The sequence below is a fragment of the Trachemys scripta genome, chromosome 12 (assembly GCF_013100865.1).
Source record: "Trachemys scripta elegans isolate TJP31775 chromosome 12, CAS_Tse_1.0, whole genome shotgun sequence".
Classification (NCBI taxonomy): Eukaryota; Metazoa; Chordata; order Testudines; family Emydidae; genus Trachemys; species Trachemys scripta.
In genome coordinates, this window is record NC_048309.1 from 19,107,479 (window position 1) to 19,126,604 (window position 19,126).

Here is a 19,126-nt window from a genome sequence, read left to right on the forward strand (position 1 = left end):
TCTGTATACTGAGTCTAGCATTTTAGGTACACATAGCTTTGGTTGTAGCTCTCAAACACTCTAAAATGGATTGCTTTGCCTTCCCGTTCACCTTAACATTGACCAATTCTTGTTTCCTAGACAGCAGCTTCAATATAAACAATAAATTAGTCTCTGAACTACTTCTCTGTTCATGTTTTGGCTGAGAATGAAATGCTCGTGCATTTGTCAGAATAGCAAAAACTCATGGTTTAGTGTATGAGGAGGGGAAGTGGGTTCTGTTCCTGGCCCTGGGAGACCTTTGGCAAGTCATTTTACTCCTCCCTGCCTCCGTTTACCCATCTGTAGCTTGGGGAGAAGAACTCTCAGCTACCTCACAGGGGTGTAGGGACTGTACAAATAATGTAATTTATTGGGTAGGAAGTGCCACATAGTTTCAAGAAAAACTTGTTCCTTTGGCCCAGTGGGCCGCACCAAGGGCCAAATCCTCCCTTGAGGTAACCTCTGAAATCAATTGTAGTAATATCAGGGATACAATTGCCCCAAAGATTCAGCTCTGTCTTCAGAAGCCAGGGCCATACACTGGTGTGATCAGCCATCTTGGATAAAGTCACATGAATAAGGTAAGATGACGTGTAGCTTGATGAATGAAGAGTTAAATCACTTTCAGGATTTCAACATAGAGAAAAGCACTAGGTTTACAGGTGAGACTAAGAAAGCTGCCTGCGATGAGAGATGGGATCATCCTGAGCGCCCCCCAAAGACCCATCATGCTTCCCAGGACATAAGATCAAAGCTCAACAATATTATTTACCCAGGCCCAGGTGACATATATAATGGGAAGTGAGTATGTGAGTAAAGACATACTAAAGCTATTTCACATGCAGATACAGCCCATTGACTGTAGCAGCAACTATAGCCTTGCATGATCCCTTACATGGGGCCTTTGCCAGTGGATCCATGCACAATAGTTCGTAGACCCACTGGCTACATGCCCACCTCCTCCCCTGGTCTGCTCACACACACCAGTTCCTTGGCATGATTCTGCACCCCTTCTTATCTGCCAGGGGCAGGTATCCTTGGTCCTGCCTCACCATAGGGCACTGGACTAAATGATCCTTTGTGGTCCCTTTCAGCCCTACATTTCTATGATTCCATGCCAGCTCCAAAAGGCCTGATGCCCAAAATATATTAAGTTTAAAAGGTGAGCCTGTTGTGAACTGCTAGTGCCACTTGGCATCACAGACACTAGAGAGAAAAGTCCCTTCACTGCCCAGCCATCTAATCTATATCCTGCTGCCCCAGTCCTTTAACTAGCGCAGGACTATTCCCTGCAGTTTATTCTCCAGTCCTTCACACACCATAGGGGACAGTCAGCTGTGGTCTTCTTCTGTCCTGCTCTTTAAAGTTGTTCCTAACAGTTGTCTGAGATCGTACTGGGACCCATGTCAAGATCTACACAGAGCTTCACAGCATTGTCTCTCTCCTAAGACAGGTGATTTCAAACACCGCTTTGAGAAACTAGGGAGCAGAGACTAGCTCACTCCAGAAACAGGTAACATTTTTGGAGGTGTCATCCCAACTCCATGTGTATAAGTCCCCACCTCTAGGAGAACACACCCTTAGCCTGTACCACTGGCAGAGTGAAAACACTTAAGCTTGAATAAGAAGCGATTTTGGAGGTGATCCAGTGTCTGCAGAGTTGTTCCCTGGTAGCTACCGCTTTGCCAATTATTCCCCTTTCCTCTCTGGACAGTAGAAAGAGCTACCAAGACAATAACAGGCAGATTTTACCTGAGTGACAATCGGTATGTTTAAACAAATGATTTCATAGGCATTCTATGGTGCTCACCAGCTCATCTTTAATGGATTTATCCTCACAATACTCCTGTGACGCGGGGAAATGTTGTCATCCCCAGTCTGATGGATGACAAACACAAAAAGTGATATTCTGGCTCTAGTGAATGAAGCCAATGGGAATTTTGCCATTGCTTGCAATAGGGCCAGACCTTCACCCTAACTGACTTGCCTAAAATCAGTTGGGAAATCTGTGACAGAGCCAGGAACCGAAGCCAGATCTCCCGAGGCTCGGGCCAGTGCCTTAAATCTAAGACCAGCCTTCTTGTCTGTTGCAATAAAAGGAAACTGTCACACATAACTTGTGCTAATATTTCAAACTCTTTGAATCACAATAACCAGATAATATTTTGCAATATATCAAGTTACTAACCTTTACAAAAGTACCAGCAGGGAGGATCCTTGCCCCCAAAACACTCACACACACCCCCAACAACATTTGAATTACACCTCTACCGATATAACGTGACCCGATATAACACGAATTTGGATATAACGCGGTAAAGCAGTGCTCCGAAGAGGAGTGGGGGCGGCGCTGTGCACTCCAGTGGATCAAAGCAAGTTCGATCTAACGCGGTTTCACTTATAACACGGTAAGATTTTTTGGCTCCCGAGGACAGCATTATATCGAGGTAGAGGTGTACCTATAAACTTAAAAAATGAAATCACTTTGATAAAAAAAAAAAAATAGCATTCCACACTGCTCCACAAACCAAACCAGAAAGAACAGGCTCTGACCACAGGCTGCTGGGAGCCTGGAATGCAGGAGTCTTTGAAGAGCCACAGTCTATAAATACAAACTACAACTAAACTACTAACAAATGTGAAACATGAAGAAACAACAGGTGCTTGTTTCTGTGATCTATAAATAGAGACCATCCCAAAATGTGGAAGCTGCACTTTGAGGATCATTCCAAAGTAACACAGTGCATGATACTATTGCAGGTGAAACAAGACCCCAAATTTGGGGTCAGAGCCTGGGGTCCAAGGGGAAATGAGCTGATTTGAAAACAAGGCTGGAGAAACAAAAAGACAGCAAGTTTCAGGGATTCAGTCTTACCTCTTTCTAAGATGAATCTGGTGCAGAGCTCAGTCGAGCCCCTGACCAGGAAGGCAAGTTCCAAAGCACTGTCCTTTCTATAGTTCCATGGTTTCCCTCTTTAAGGATGCAGCTAACCCCAGACACATCCCATACATTCCAAGCCATGGTCTGCTGAGCCCATCACAGGCACCCTTATATCACCTGCACGTCTCGTAAATGTATTCTCCCTCTTTAAAGGCAGGAATACTTCAGGGGAAGGCTGTACAGACATGTAGCAGCATGAGGTTCAGGTAGGTTTGACTTCAACGTGACAAACATTATGGAATAGGGATTAAATCCATAGCTGGTGTAAACGGCCATTGCTCCACTGAATTCCACAGAACGATGACAGTTTACCCCAGCTAAGAATCTGCCCTCTGAGCTCTAAAATTCATTACATTGTAGGACATGATTTGGAACACCACCCTCCTACTCATGCAGAGATACACCTAGATGAGACATCAATAGAGGGCCTTAGAAATATGATAGATCAATTAGATTGTTACTCATATTTAACTTCTCTTGTTTAACAGTTCAAGGCTCTTTCCAGACATCAGAGAGGTACACAGTACAAGTGGTCTCTCACCTCATTTTATGGCTCAATATACATAGGGTTGCAGTGAGCCTTAACATTAAATGTTTTTCTGTATATTTTTTATCCTGGATATTCAATTCTCCCTGTTCCCCAACTTTTATCCCATTGTATCCTTGTTGTGTTCAGTTTTAGCTCCAGAACATCCTTCCTGTGTCTAAGCAGCAACTAAATTTCTTGCTGAGCCTACCACCAATGCCCCTCTTTATGCCAGCTACTACAGTGTACAATGCCCATTGTCCAAGACAACCAGAGCGTCAGCCTCATCTAGTCCACCGAGAGTCACTAGGTTTACCAGTGAGTACAGGGATCAACCTAACAGAACATGCAGCTGTGCAGGTGCACTGGAACTATTTGTATTGTGCGGGTGCTGAGAGCCATTGAACCAAACTGTAAACCCTATATATTATGGAAACCACTTTACGCTAGGGGTGCGGTAGCACCACCAGCACCTGTAGTTTCAGGACCTATGCAGCTGTGTGACCACGATACTGGGCCATCTGCAAGTGACAGTCACCCTTTCTGCCAGGAATCCAGTGCATCTGTGGTACAGCTCTGCACAGTGCAGAATAGACCTATGGATTATCAGTACATTTCCATCCCATGCTAGCCCTGGGGTATTTTAGTCTAACTTTACAATTGCTGCCTCAGCTGTTCATAAGGAGTATTGTCATCATAGTTCAGAGCTGCAAATGCTAACAATCTTCCACCTGATAGGCTGACAAAATGCTTTAAAAATATGCTGAACAGAAAAAAAAAAACCTTTATTAATAAATGGAGCTCTAAGTGCTCAGGAGAAGCTATAAAAAGAGGAAGAGGCGTGTGAGTGAACAGAGACTGACTAAGTAACTGATGCCAAAGAATTGGGAAAAAAAGATGATCGCAGACAAGAACACCATCACCTTCTGCTGCACAGTCACTGAAAATGCTCATGCCCAACTGGTTTTTAACAGGAAAAGCCTAGATTTTTCAGAAAAGTTGGATGCACCATCACAGCACCTAGTTTGCCCATAAAAATGCACCCGGGGTCACAATCTGGCATCACCCTGAATTGTAATGCAGATGAATTCTGTTATCACAAGCTCACTCCAGAAATAGAGGTTGACTCAAAATGTTAGGCAGTTTAGGAGGGGAGGTGTCCTGACTGCACTACTCATACACAGACATCACTAAAAGGTTTTACGGTTGTGGTATTAATAAATGGTCAGATCAAAAGTATGGTCTAAACCCCCGTGTGCGAGGCCAGAGAGCAAAGTTTAATTCAGGGGGGAAAAAAATGAGACTTAGGGGAGAAAAGAGAAAGCATCAAAACCCAGGTAGTTTCAGTTTGGTTTAAAACCTGACCTTTCGCCCGATTCTTAAGAAAGACCTAAACTCTCCTCTGCCCCATGCTAGGATTCTGTTCTTACCCATTATGATGTAAATAGATAAAATATGTTATAGGAAATGGAAATATGAAGTTTAAAAAGATTTGGGATTAATTTAATTTCCTATTTTGCTATTTCTCTTGTCCTTCCGTTCCTTAACAGGCCCTTGGCTAGGTGAAAGCTCTGAGATCTGGAATGCCCAAAAATCCAAAGTTATTTCTTTTAATGGCATCACTATATAGAACCCCCAAAATAAGCCACAACCTTAAATATACAGAGTGAGGAATAAGCCTAAAGCTACTTTTGAAAATGTATTTTGTTTACTTTATTTGTGTATTGTAGTGGGATGATGATAAGCAAAATTCCCTAAATAATTCCAAAGACACAGGGGACACAATACTGAATGTAGGCAAGAGACTTTAATTCAGGAAGTCAAACAAGGCTGTTATGAGTTATAATTTCATGATTACAATTGCTTCATATCACCATCGACTACAAGATTTGAATATTGTCCTCTCAAATACTTTTTCCAGGTTTTAGTTTTTAAAACGCAGGCAAATTCCAAATATATTTCCAGCAAGTTCAAAGAAAAGATCTGTCCACTTGGCAGCAATCCACATCAAATCCAGCTGTTTAGAGTGGAGGTTTCTTCTCTGCTGCAAATTTACCCCTGATGTGGAGGGACTGGATTTTCATTCCAGTGGTAAATATAAACTAAATAAATAAAGAGAAAAAAATACGTGGACAGAAGATTTTCTGCCATTGAATTCCACAGACAGCTATTAGATTAACACTGAAAATGAAAAGGACGGGATCATCTGCCTGTGGTATGATCAAAATGCACAAAAGAAAAGTTCCAATGTCTGAACACAGCAAGTGAACTCTTCGAGTTAACGGTAAACGTGTGGCCTCTGTACTGAGGCTGGCCACCTACCCGCGAGATTTCCAAACACATTAGGAATGAAATCCAGGCCCCACAGTGGGAGTTTTGACTTCAACGGGGCCAAGTTTTCACTCTAGGTGCACAAAGTGCATGTGTATTACTAAGATAGTTTGCTCAAATGGGTATTTATGTGTAGACAATTACACAATCAGTCTGCACAGTGGACACACATTAGAACGCTCATTTTGCTCATACATTTTCATACCTCGTATTTTTGAAAATTTGGGCCCTACTGACGTGTCCAAAAACTATTGGAATTCTCAATGACAAATTTAAAAGTCTTATCCTGCAATACTTGATCACCAGAGTAGTCCTTACTCATGCAAGTAGTCCCATTAACTACATGGGCACAAGTAGCAGCAGTGGGCCCTTAATTTATCTTTAGAGGCTCCAGAAACTGAACCTCAACCACACAACCACTTGTAAGTCCCCTAGGTGAATTTGATCAGTTACATTTGTCTAACATACTAGCATTGAGGTTACAGGAAAGTTTCAAGCATTTCCATATCCTATGCTATTAATTTTAATAATAATAATAAACAGTTACTATGACACACTGGTTAGGTGAATGGAAGTATTTGTAAACACAGATTGCACAAAAATAGTGTTTTCCAGAGGGGAAGCTAACTTTAACTTAAGCTTTAAAAGCCTGTCAGTTTAACTGCATAATTTTTAATAATACTGGGGTTCTATTCAGGCCTTATCTACATGGGAACGTTGCACCGCATAATTTAAACAGATATAGTAAAACTGATATAACCCGTTTGTGGCCTTTCATGTAAGTATAAAGGAATATAAAATCAATATAAATATTAGTTCAGGAAAGAACAGGATCTTGGGGTGTGTCTGCCCAGGACTCTGGGCTTTTAGCAGTTTTGTTTAAATCTACTGGGAACAGGTTTAAGCTAACCCAAAATAAGAGTGTCCACACAGGGTTTCACATTTAGTTTAACTATATCAGTTTAAATACTGATTTAAGTTAAACTGATGCAACTTTGTCATGTAGACAAGGCGACCGATAAAGCAGCTGAAAGGTGGTTTGACACAATGCATATGTCTACAATTTGAACTGGCGGTGTAATTTCCAGCTTGAAGAGATATACCTGCATTATCTCGGTTTGATCTAGCACACTAAAAATAGCGTGTAGCCGCGGCAGCATGTTGAGCTAGCCACCTGAGTATGTATGAGTCTTGGACAGGATCGTACTCAGGGTTGCTGCCACCTCCCACCACCGTGCCGACAACTTCTTTTTTTAGTGTGATAGCTTGAACAGAGCTACTGCAGGTATGTCTCCTGGAGCTGGACATTACACCTCTGGCTCCAAGCGTAGACATACCCAAAGAACAACCCAGAATTCAAAGCTGACTCTCATCAGACAGCCTGATCCTGAGATCTGCTTTGTGCCTTCTGGGAGCTCCCGAGTACCCTCAACCATCACTTGATTCAAAGGGAACAGAGGGATGTCAGCATTTCAAAGGATCAGGCCCCAAATGAGAAATGAACCTGTTTGTATGTGCAGGACTGTCTCCCTCTTTGGCTAGGAAAGAAGTATTAAGGTGGCAAAATGAACACATTAAGATCAGGGTATGGAACCCCTTGTCCTAAAGGCAGCAAAACACTTAACTCAGGGCACGTCTTCACTACCCGCCGGATTGGCGGGTAGCAATCGATCTATTGGGGATCGACTTACCGCCTAGTGAAGATGCGATAAAGTCGATCCCCGATGGCTCTGCCATCAACTCCGGAAATCCACCACGGCAAGAGGCGGAAGCGGAGTCGACAGCGGCGCAGCAGCGGTCGACTCGCCGCCGTCCTCACAGCCAGGTAAGTCGACCTAAAATACGCAACTTCAGCTACGCTATTCACGTAGCTAAAGTTGCGTATCTTAGGTCGGACCCCCTCCCCCCCTTCCCCCCCGCCGTAGTGTAGACCTAGCCTCAGAATCAAGTAATGTAGAAAATTAGGTCCATTACTGTGCTATTAGAACTAGCTACAGTTTAGCAGACATACAGATGAGCTACGAAAAGCTTTTGATAGCCTGCTGGACTCACTACTACTGCTGTAAAACTGATTTTGGTTTGTCTACCCTGACACGAATAAGCCTTTTGTAAAACAAGATAAAACTTTTTTAAACTAAAAATTATGCTAAATGTCCATCTCACATGAAGGACGGAACAGAGACGTCCCAATCTGTACATCATAATAGGGTTTGACTGGCTACCACTTTTTGCCACAGCTTAGTATGCAATTAAAATAGCTTATTGATGCCAACAAAAAGGTAAGAATAAATATTTCTTTAAGCATATTGCTATAGTACCCTTGGCAAACACTGTATTACATACAATCCCCAATAAACAGAATGATTCAAGATATAGTGGGTCCAGTCAGTGCACTTGTTACATGAGGCCAGAAATCCGCAGGGCGTCTGAAAGGTACACATCAAACAGAGCTTTTTTATTGCAAATACAAAATTTGCAACTTATAACATCTGAAGAAAAAAATCTTTTAAATCATTAACATTTTTGTACAAGCCAATTAACAGAGAATTGGGAGGAGTCATCTTATTATTACATTTTAACAAAACATACCATCTTGCTATTTTTACAATTAGTGTTAAGAATAAAGGGACAAATCGATTTTTTAAAAATCAACTGAAGCAATAAAACTTATTTTTTAGGAATTCATTTTCAAAGATTGAGAGTAGCAGTCAATTTAAAGCTATGACCCAACATTAGACTCTGGGTCTCAAAAAACAAAGTCTCTCTTCTCGCTGCTGAATATACAGATGGCCAATTAAGATTTATGGGATGTGAAAGTATTTAACAGTCTGAGAATGTGAGGCTTCACAACCCAGCTCCATTCTGCTTTAATAAGTGCATTTTGATTGCCAATTAAAAGTCTGTTGCAATAGTTAGCACCATACACTGCCCCAGGCACATTTGTAAAGTTTACAACTAGTGTTCAAAAAGTCAGACTTAAAACCTAGCACAAGATTTGGACCATATGAAATATTTTATCTTAAAAAAAGATGGGGGTGGGGAAGAGAACGATGAATTTCAGATCAGTGAAAGGTGTTGGTTTGACAGCCCTAAAGACTGAAGACCTCTGTCAATCCTGGATACTCTGTTTATCAACAGAACAGGTAGAGAGAACACAGGCAGCAGTGCAGACTTTCCTTACAGCACCTCGCCAATGGGCCTCAAGCTTGCCCCAGCAGGACCCACAGGAAGGGAGAAGATAATTCAGTCTCCAGGTGGGATCCAACCCTTGGCCTCTCTGCTCAGATTTCAGTTAGGTGGCCAATTATACCCAATCACGGTAGGCAGTTCTGTGATATCAACATTTGCTCACCAGGAACCGTATCATAGCCACAAGCCAGGCATCAGACTGTAAAGACTATTGGCTTTTCTTCCCATCCCCTTAAATATGCTCTTTACTATTTAAAAAAAAAAAAAAAAAAGTAGCATTGGACAAACTAATATTCCTGTATTTAAAACAAAATCTGAAACACAGAAACTTTTATCTGCTACAATTAAGCTTCTTTGAACTCAAGCTAGTGTTTTGGGGAGGAAGTCCCGGAGAAAAGGATTTCAAGTACCAGAACCTGTATGTTCCATACCAGGCTGATAGACCCACTAGGGTGCCAAACAATTTTTGGGAGAAGTCATGGAAATATAGAGCAGTGCAAAAAAACATCCAGACCCAGATCAGGGTGAGAAAGCTCAAGGCAACGAACAGGGCATTGACCACTGCATGTAATCGTGGGCTCCGATCAGTGTTCAGGACACGCAACACAGCCATCTCCTCCACAATCATCAGGGCACAGTAGGTTAGGAGGAAGGAGTGCCCTGAGATGTCGAAGCCGTGCCAGAAGCCACCACCCTGGCGGCACTGCCACTTGCTGAGGTGCTCCTGGAACAGCACATCAAGTGCTGGCGATTTGTAGCAGCTCCCAATGAAATCCTCTATGTGCAAGAAGAGACTAGTGCAGACATACCAGGCCACGGTGCCCACCAGCAGGGTGCTGATACGCCGCAGCGTCCCCAGGACGTTTCGGCTGAGACGGTAGTTGGTGATGGCAATGAAGGGTAGCAGCAGCCAGAATGTCCAGGCCCAGGCCAATTTGACAAAATAGCTGCCAGGGAGAAGTCAAAGGAAACGTATATTAACCTTCAAGTCAGCACGGAAGGGGTAGGGATTAGGGGTGTACATGGAAGAGGTTTCTAAATTACATCATTCACAGCTATTTACTTTGGTTATTTACACAGCACCCAACACCACAGCATCTAATCGAGAACCCTAGAGAACGGGGGTTCTTAAGCTTTCAAGTGACAGCCAAATAGACTGTGGACACATCCCTCCCTCTTCATGACTGTCTGGACCAGCTCCCCTGCCCTCCAATCCACAATGGATTTACATCCCCATGGCAACTACAACTGCTAACGTGAAAAAGTAATATCAATAACCTGGGGGTTGGGGGGGGGGGGTGTTGCACCACCCGCTGCCCCCATAGGCTCCCCTCATTTGCATACACCAGGGGCTCTTTGCATCCTTCCATTCTCCCGTACAAGTTCCCTGTGGGCCACCCTCCCAACTCCAGGGATTCTCTGCAACCTCCCCCCCATGCTCACGTTGGGGATTCTGTATGCCTCCCACTCCTCACCTCCCCCCCCCCCCAGGGTTTGTGTGATCCTCCATTCCCCCCAAACCGAGAGCTCTGTTTACTGTCCCTTCCCCTCATCCCAGGGACTGCCCATTATCATTATTTCACTTCTTTCTGTCTGGAGAAAAATCATGCGGGGTGTCAACACATTAAACTACTGATGAACAGGGATGAGACAAGGGGTATTGTTATGCTGGAAGGTATTAATTGTTGCCATCAACCAGTTCTTTGATCTACTGACAATTGCAGAGATACTTGAAAATATGGCAGGGGCTTCAAGTGTCCTCCATTTTTCCAACATTCAGAAGTTATTGCATTATATAACTAAACAGACAAATGCCATCAAACTGAATGTAAGACCTTGCAAGCTTAGCCAAATATTTAATGTGTTTTAGGAGCTAGAAGAAAGAAGGAGAGTCAGCACCATCTGATCTAATCGCTCTCAGCTCCTGTCCCCAAGTCTCCCTGCCAATTTCTGGGGCTTTACAACTATGTTTTTCTATTTAAAAAATATGTCTCCCTGTTTCTGAGTGGAAGATCCAAACAGACAAAACTGATTTACTATACAGGAGAAAGACTAACAGAGCGACAATGACGGCACACAAAAGGCTGCCAGATGCACAATGTAAAAGGGAAAAACGCAGAACTATTTTCTCTCTCATCTCTGTCTTTTGCAGGAACCTCAGGGATCTCGGGAACACTCGCAGGTATAGCACAAGCAGGCTGATGCATGACTGTTAGGTTCACAGGTCCCTTTAATGCTGTTGCTCACAGACGGCCGGTGCTGGCTGGCTCCCTGCATAAGGCTCCCCTGCCCCTCTGTGTCCTACAAGCAACCAGGCCCAATAGGATGACAGTGTTATGCGTGTCCGGACTCTCTAGTATCCTTCTGCAGCCCTGCATGAAAGGAGGCACGTTTGCACTGCTGGTGGGCCAGCTTGTGCTCCATCACAACAGTGCCTGCTGGGGCCACTTGGATCAGGGCTCAACCAGCTCCTGCTGTCCCCCCGAGCCACACACCACCCAGCAGGGTCACTCATACCCCCAGCACTGTCCTCCAGGCCACCCTCCCCCACCTGTGCACACCCCAGCAGGCGCAGACCCCGCCCCCTTTCCGGAGCCCCGCCCCTCACATGTTGAGCAGGTTGCGCTTGCTGCTCATGTAGGAGTCGGGCAGCGGCCCCAGCGCCTTCAGGAGGGAGCCGCCCAGCATGAGGCCCAGCAGGCCCCAGGGCAGCCATAGCCGCATCGAGCTCCGCACCAGGGCGGTGCGCAGAGGCCGGGCGCAGCGATCCAGCGGCTCCATCGCGAGTACGCTCACTCCCAGCGCAGCGACAGCCGGACGGGATGATCACACTGCCGCGGCGGCGCCCGCCTGCCTCTCCCGGCCGCCGTACTGCGTCACCGCGCGTGCGTACGTGCGTCACGACGCACCGCTCCCACTGGAGTCCAGGGTACAAGGGCGCCGGCGCCATCTAGCGGCCGCCGAGGGAGCTCAAGTCGCTTCTTACCGAGCCGCTTGTTTGCGAAAGGCGGAGTCGAGTATTTATCTCGGGAGACTGGGCAGCTTTGCCAGGCAGGGCCGGTCGGGTCTGGTCAGGCACCGCCGCGGCCGGGCTGTGCCCGCCCCGTGCAGGACCGGGGGGAGGAGCCGCGCCGGGGCGAATCTCTGGGGTTTCCCCCCTCCGTGACCGGCTCCCATCGGTAGGCTTCAGAGTGAACAGGCCGGGCTCTGGGGGGCGGCTGGCGGGGCCCCGTGTCCCGTCCCTCAGCCCCAGGGAGGCGTCGTTATCTTCATCACAAGGCAGATTGGGCTGCAGGAGGCGGCTACCAGAGCCAAGCAGTGGCTGGGCCCCACCAGCACGGCACGGCCACCGTGCGGCTCTAGCCAGGGCACTCCCACCCACCCACCCACCCGCCAGGGAGCCCGGCCTCCGGGCACCTTCCAGAGGCTCCAGCACAAACACAGCCCCCTCTCCAGCTGGGGGCGAGTAAGTCACTGCAGTGCCGGGGGGCAAAGGCTCTGGGCAGCACCACGGGCAGAGCAGAGCGGTAGCATTTACCTCAGGAATGGGGCTGTTTAAAGCCAGCCTGAGCCCTGCTCCCCCTTCGCTGGCACCAGCCGGGGCCCCTTTGCTGATACAATTCAATAAACTCGGAGTTTTTTCACAGCTTTCCACTAAGTGGCACCACATGCCTGGGGAAAGGAAGGAACCGGGCTACTCCTGACAGCCTCAGGATAGCACCAGATCCTGGATGGGGGGGTTGCATCAGTTTACCTGCGTCACTTCCATTTATCGCTCTGGCTCTGACAAGCTCCGTGTGGCCTCAAGTGACTAGACACCTCAGCCAAATCCCCAAAAGGATTTAGCCACCATTGCCCTGCTCTGCTCTGGTGCCATCTAACTCCCCAGGCCAGAGCCTAAACTCACTTGCCACCTATTTTTGCTGTAAAAGTTCTTTACCCACCTAAGTTTCTGCTTTTTGGTATTCCCGCTGCTGCCTCACTCAGGATGCTGTAGTCCAGGGGTCGGCAACCTGTGGCACTCTGCTGCCAGCCTGGTGTCCCAGCCGCTGGCCCTGCGCAGCCTGTTGCCGTCCTGGATGGATGGAACCCCGGCCGGCAGACGGGACCCCGGCTGGCAGGGGCCGGCGGAAGGAACCCCAGACCAGCAGCAGGCTGAGCGGCTCAGGCCACTGCAGGCCTGGGTCCCAGCCGCCGATCTGCTCAGCCCGCTACCAGTCTGGGGTACCATCCGCCGGCCCCTGTAAATGTAAAATGTATTACTGGCACGCAAAACCTTAAATTACCACGAATTAATGAAGACTTGGCACACCACTTCCGAAAGGTTGCTGACCCCTGCTCTAGTCCCTCTGCACTCCCACCTGGGTTGACTAACCACCATGCTATGGAATCATTCTCACTTTCTCTCAGTGGCCCAATGGCTAATTATTTTATCCAAAAACAGCATCAACAGGAGAGATTCATGGACACCCACTCAGAACATCCCATAGCCCAGTGGGTAGGGCACTCTCAGGAGAGGTGGGAGTCTGTTCAAATCCTTTCTCCCGATCAGGCTGAGGGGGGAATTGAATCTGGGTCTCCAGCATCCCAGGTGTGTGCTAACCTCTGGGCTAAAAGTTACAGGGGTGGTAGTACCACCTTCTCTTCTAGCCATTTTGTTTCAAATTAGGCAGGTGCCTGACCTTCCTAAGAAGCAGCTTAAGCACCTAAAGTGCTCCACTCCAGGAGAGGAGTTCCTGGCTGTAGATCACAAACAGAAAAGGGCACCTGCCTTCAGCCTGTAGTTAGGTGCCTATCTCTGTGAGAGGGGTGGGGCTTAGGATACACCCTCAGGTTGGCATCTCTCCATCTAGCATGCAGGCTTTTGTGGATCCCATTTTTAGGTTCCTCTCTCTCCTGCATTGTGTAGGGAGCATAGGTGCCTATTGTTATTGTAGGACGGAGGACACCATCATGCTAGGTGCTGTACAAACAGAGCAAAAAAACAGTCCCTGTCCCAAAGATCTTACAGTCTAAGTACATGCCTATTAATCTCAAGTTCTCAGGAGGGTATTTTTGGCTGAGAATGGCTTGATAGGTCCCTTTCAGGGTCCATCAATGCTACTCTTCTTTGGGACACACAAAGTACTGTAGAGCAACAAGGCACCATGCTAGTGGTTAAATAGAATTTTTTTTTTTAATGCTGCCAGACACCAGTGGCTCCTGGCACAGGAGACCAGGTTTGGGTACCGAAGCTGGGTCTGTCACAGTGGTTTGGAGCATATGGCTTGCTACTAGGTTACCACACACACATACACACACACAAAAACAACCTCTTCTCCCTTTTGTCCAAGTAATTTATAATGCTTAGCTACAGACCCCATACAGAGGTTTGTCCTGCTGAGAACTGTATGGCAGAACCTCATTTGGTAAACATGTCAGCTGCTACAGCTGAGTAAATCTCTGTGACCCCCCCCCCCACACACACACACACACACTAAATTTAAGGAATTGCTCTGCTGAGTACAATCATATTATGTGGCTGTCAGAGGCCCCACTCTGGGGAGAGCATTTCCAGTGTCAGCTGAGAACCATTTATCAAGGGGTTGAACAATTCCTCTGTCTCCTTGGAAACTGCTTTAGATAGGCAAAAGGTTAATTGGAAAAAGAAAAAACAGCCCACCCAACCCAAACATCTATGTGTTTATCTCTGTCTGCCTTTCCATCCAATATTAAAGTGATTGATTGTTTTACTCTGGGGAACACACAGCTTTTATGTGAGCTGACCAGATGTAGGGGAGTTCAGGACTGACTCTCATTGAAACAATTAGGGAGAGTCCACAGTCTGAGAATCAGAGAATTCAGGTACCCTGTAGGAATTTGTATCATATTATTGTTGTCCTGTGTTGATCAGGAGGCTCACACCAACCCTATTAAAGCAGATAAAGGACTCCTATGGAGACAGTTCTGTAAGCTGCCACAGAAACCTCTCCCCTGTTATATTAAGACAGGTAAATAGGATATGGTAGAAATGGCTGAAATAGCTGCTCCTGCAATAGAAAAAGATACACTTCAGCTGGTGAAGGGTATGGTTGCAAACTGGAGATTTACAAAGAAAGTATAAAAAGCTAATTATATCTTGATGGACTATATAATGACAAGGGGAGACATGATAAGAATCCACAAATATCTGAAAGGTATGTTTAAACCTCAAGGCTGTGGAAGAACTGTAGAAAGTGGTAAAAGAGGCAGTTGGTCTGATTGATCGAGTAGGCCTTTTCCATTTCTAATTTATCTGATTTAATGAAGGCCCAGAGATGAAGCAGGCTGGGTCAAACTGAGGAAATATGAATCATTCCCAGATCTTTCAACATCATCCAAATGAACATGAACCTTTCTTGATATTCCTACACTGGAAAAAGTCACAAATAATAATATGCATCACTGTCCAGATGTTTGGAAAAAATCCTCTGTTGTGCATACGAATGCCAAGAAATGGAGCAGAATGGTATTGCACTCCTGGGAATTCCACCTTTGAATCCAGCCTCATTTAGGGAAATGAATTGCTCCATAGATTGTTACTATCTCACTTGTTAGCAGACCCATGTGAGCCTTTAATAATGAACCAGAAACTGGGCACAAAATTCACCTCCTCTGGGGGTTTATTACAGACCCAAAGCTCACATGACTTTTACTAAGCTTCATGAATCTTTCAGTGTACCTGGGTCAAGTTTCAAGCAAGAACATCTGAATCAAGTTTTGAATGAACCTCAGGAACTTTTGTGGTTTTGAATGGAAACCAGATAAAACTTGATGGTTTTGACTGAGGTTTGAGGTTTTGGGTTCAAATTCAGAACTCAAAGGGAAGGGTAGTGAACTTAACATAGGCCAGAAACTTTACAAAGTTTTTATAGCCCCCTGTCATCATGCCTCTCACCTCCAGACCACTTCCCTGAGTCTGGGTCTGGTGGTGCAGGGCTTTTTTTCAGCCTGATGCCCTCCCATAGTCATTCTTGTGTCACAACATCTATCTTTATACAGAGCCTAGCCCTCCAGCCAGGTCACTGTCCAGTCTGTTCCCCTTCCGGGTTAACAGAAAAGTCCCAGATAGGAAATCCCAAAGTCTGAGGGCTTCTGAGGTCAGTCCTCAACCTGCATCTGGGACCCACAATACTTGACCTCTTCTCTTTCTGATGCCCTTACCATTCCCCAGACCAAGAGGGAAGGTAAGGGAACCCAGGCCCACCCTCTACTTTGGTTTCCAGCCCTAGCACCTTGTTTAGGTAGCCAAGAACTGTTCCTTCAACCCCTCTGCCATTTTTCCTGGGCTGCTCCTATCTTTTACTTATCTTGTCAATATCTTTCCCCCCCATCTCTGGATTCTAATATCCTTACTTGGGATCTCTGGTTCCTCACCACTGCTTCTCTGGCTCTACAGCTTTACCCCCTCAAGTTTACTCACAGCAGCTGGGAGATGACAAGTAACTCCTAGCTCTTTGGCTTAGGTGAGCCAATCCTACCCTCCTCTGAGCAGAAGGTCCCTGTCAGCCCTCTATCTGGAGCTAGGGTTCTCTCCCAGGCCTCTTTGTCTTAGGTTAATCACTCCTACTCTCCTTTAAGCAGGGATTACTTCCCCAGCCCTTTTCCTGGAGCTGGGATTGTGACTTAAATTCCCAGTTCCCTTTAGCTGAACACCCTTACCAATTAGCCTTCCACTCTGGAGTGTTCAGCAGGGTAGCCTTCTGTGAGGGTCGCCCTGCTCTGAAGGCAGAGAGAGCTCCCCGGGTCCCAACTCCTTCCCAGTTGGTTGGGCGAAAGGGCTACAGTGTCCAGATTCTTTCCTCAAGTACAATTAATTCCATGAAGTCTTAGGTCTCATATATATCTGTTGGACCCTCTGAAGCCTTAAAGGGCCATGCCAGGGGGTAGGGTGGGCTGACAACTCAGTGCTATCACCCTCGATAGCAGACTACCTTGGCACACTCTCCACAAACAGGAACTGCTGTATCACACAGCTCTGTCGCTGAGCCCCTGAGATATATTAAGGTAGCAGAATATAGTGGGTGATAGTGTCTGACAAATACATTTCCTTTGGCTTGACCTAGATAGGAACTTCTTGCGAACCTCAGAGGCCAGATCAACTAGGCCTGCACTGATGGACATGTCTGGCTGAGTCTGACCACAGAGCTGAGCTTTTTTCTGAACAGCAGGGACAAAGAGGAAGAACCAGAACACTCCATTTGCTAGCTGTTTCAAGGTGTCTTCATTTTTATGTGGTGATGCAGAAGTGAATTGGCAATTCTGGTGAAATGCCATGTTTCTAGGGCTAGGAAAGGCTGTCCAGCTGCAGAGACAAGGAGCCTGAATACAAGACTTGTGCAGAGTTTGAAATGGCAAAGTCTTTAATAAAAATAAACATTGTTGTCCTAAGATCCTTTTGTAGGCCTATGTCCATCGTAATCTCCAAAATTTGAGATTTCCTTGTCTTGTTCACCTCTCCATGTAGTATTCTGCACTTGGGAATATCAGGAGCTGCTAGCAGGAGCTAAGACCTGTCCACACATGTTCTGATGGTCATAGTATCTCTGGTCAGCCTTGGGTCAATAGTTCATGTCCTGGGCAGATGGCATGCATAATGCTGTTTGTACAGAGTTTTTGTTTGCTTTCAGAGGGGATCACATGCTGGGACACTCCATTGAAACTAAGTGGGCTCCTTGATGTACATCAAAGAATAAAGTGCATTGTACATCAAAAAGCTCTTGTCTACCTCAGCTTCACAATCTAACCTGTTAAAGTGATAAAGACGACTCTTTCACTTCTCTAACCAGTCAGAGAGGTCCCTTTAGAATGTCAAATAAGTTACTAGTCACCTCAAAAACCGAGAGAGACTAAGGGATACATTATGCAACCATTAGCACGTATTCCAACTCACCTGTGTCCCTCCTAAGATAATGTGCATGCCTTTCACCCATTCAGATCACGGACCTGTGGATCCTCCCCTTAGGCTGGGGGGAGGTCCTTTCACAGTGGATACCACACTTCCTGGATACCAACAGGACCCATTTTCAGTGAATTCTTGGAGCTCAAAAGATTGTCGATCTTATGACTATACACACACACACACACACACACACACACCCCTACCTTGCTGTGGAACTACACTGAAAGCAATGGAGTTCGTTCAGTGATGGATTTGTCCCCCTGTGATTTTATCATATTTATGAGCGATTTAATTTGTCAAACAGCTGTTGTGGAAGTAATTTTAAATCAATGTTTTAAAAAATTAAAGCATGGAGCAGAGGTACTGCTATGGAACAAAGATCTTGTTTTTCATACAAATATCCTTAGTAGTAAAAACAAGGTGTGGGGAGGGGAGAGCAGACCCTGTATGAGACAGAAGGAGAAAGCGTTTCTCAAAGCATTTTTCAAAGTCGTCATCAGCAAATCTGTGACAATGTGCAGTCTGAAAGAAGAGAAGGATACGTTGGAGTTAGCTTACATTGCAGATTTCATTTGGAACTGAGGCACCTTTGAGACTAACAGAAGTACGGGGGCATAAGCGTTCGTGGGTAAGAACCTCACTTCTTCAGATGCAAGACATCTTGCATCTGAAGAAGTGAGGTTCTTACCCACGAAAGCTTATGCTCCCCGTACTTCTGTTAGTCTCAAAGGTGCCACAGGACCCTCTGTTGCTTTTTACAGATTCAGACTAACATGGCTACCCCTCTGATATTTGGAACTGAGAATTTCAGCTAAGGCGGCAATCCAGGATAATGGCATTTGACGATTTATTATATGTTGTTAGTGACAGTACTGCCATGACCATGTCTAGTGTTACTAGTCACAACATCATATCCCTGAATTAAAAAAATACAGCTGCATTCATGCAAATTATTGAGGATAATAGGGGCTGGGAATGGGTTTCACAGAGTTAAGTATTGTCTGCTTAAACCCCTTATGCTAGGGCGCAGCCATCTTTGAAACTTTTCCTTCTTTGCTTCCCAGAGTTGTAGTGCTGACATAGGTGCCGACTCCATAGCTGGAGCACCCATGGGGAAAAAAATGGTGGGTGCTGAGCACCCACCAGCAGCCCCTCTATCAGAACCTCCCCTCTGCCCCAGTGCCTCCTGCCCGCTGGC

At 45.9% G+C, this 19,126-nt stretch overlaps 1 protein-coding gene across 1 annotated transcript; it reads right to left on the bottom strand.

The window, feature by feature from the left end:
• Positions 1–7,733: 7,733 nt before the first annotated feature.
• Positions 7,734–11,871, bottom strand: FITM2 (fat storage inducing transmembrane protein 2). Its single transcript, XM_034787883.1, has 2 exons — positions 11,617–11,871; positions 7,734–9,955 (listed from the first exon to the last, which is right to left on the bottom strand). Exons 1-2 carry the CDS (start codon positions 11,787–11,789, stop codon positions 9,340–9,342), a joined length of 789 nt encoding a protein of 262 aa, XP_034643774.1. The 5' UTR covers positions 11,790–11,871; the 3' UTR covers positions 7,734–9,339.
• Between the last annotated feature and the right edge of the window lie 7,255 nt (positions 11,872–19,126).

What these genes read in the sequence shown, in the direction of transcription:
- FITM2 (XM_034787883.1), bottom strand. Translation starts at nt 11,789, where the DNA reads ATGGAGCCGCTGGATCGCTGCGCCCGGCCTCTGCGCACCGCCCTGGTG. An exon ending in AAGCGCAACCTGCTCAACAT is followed by an intron (nt 9,956 to 11,616) that starts GTGAGGGGCGGG and finishes TCTCCCTGGCAG; the next exon opens with CTATTTTGTCAAATTGGCCT.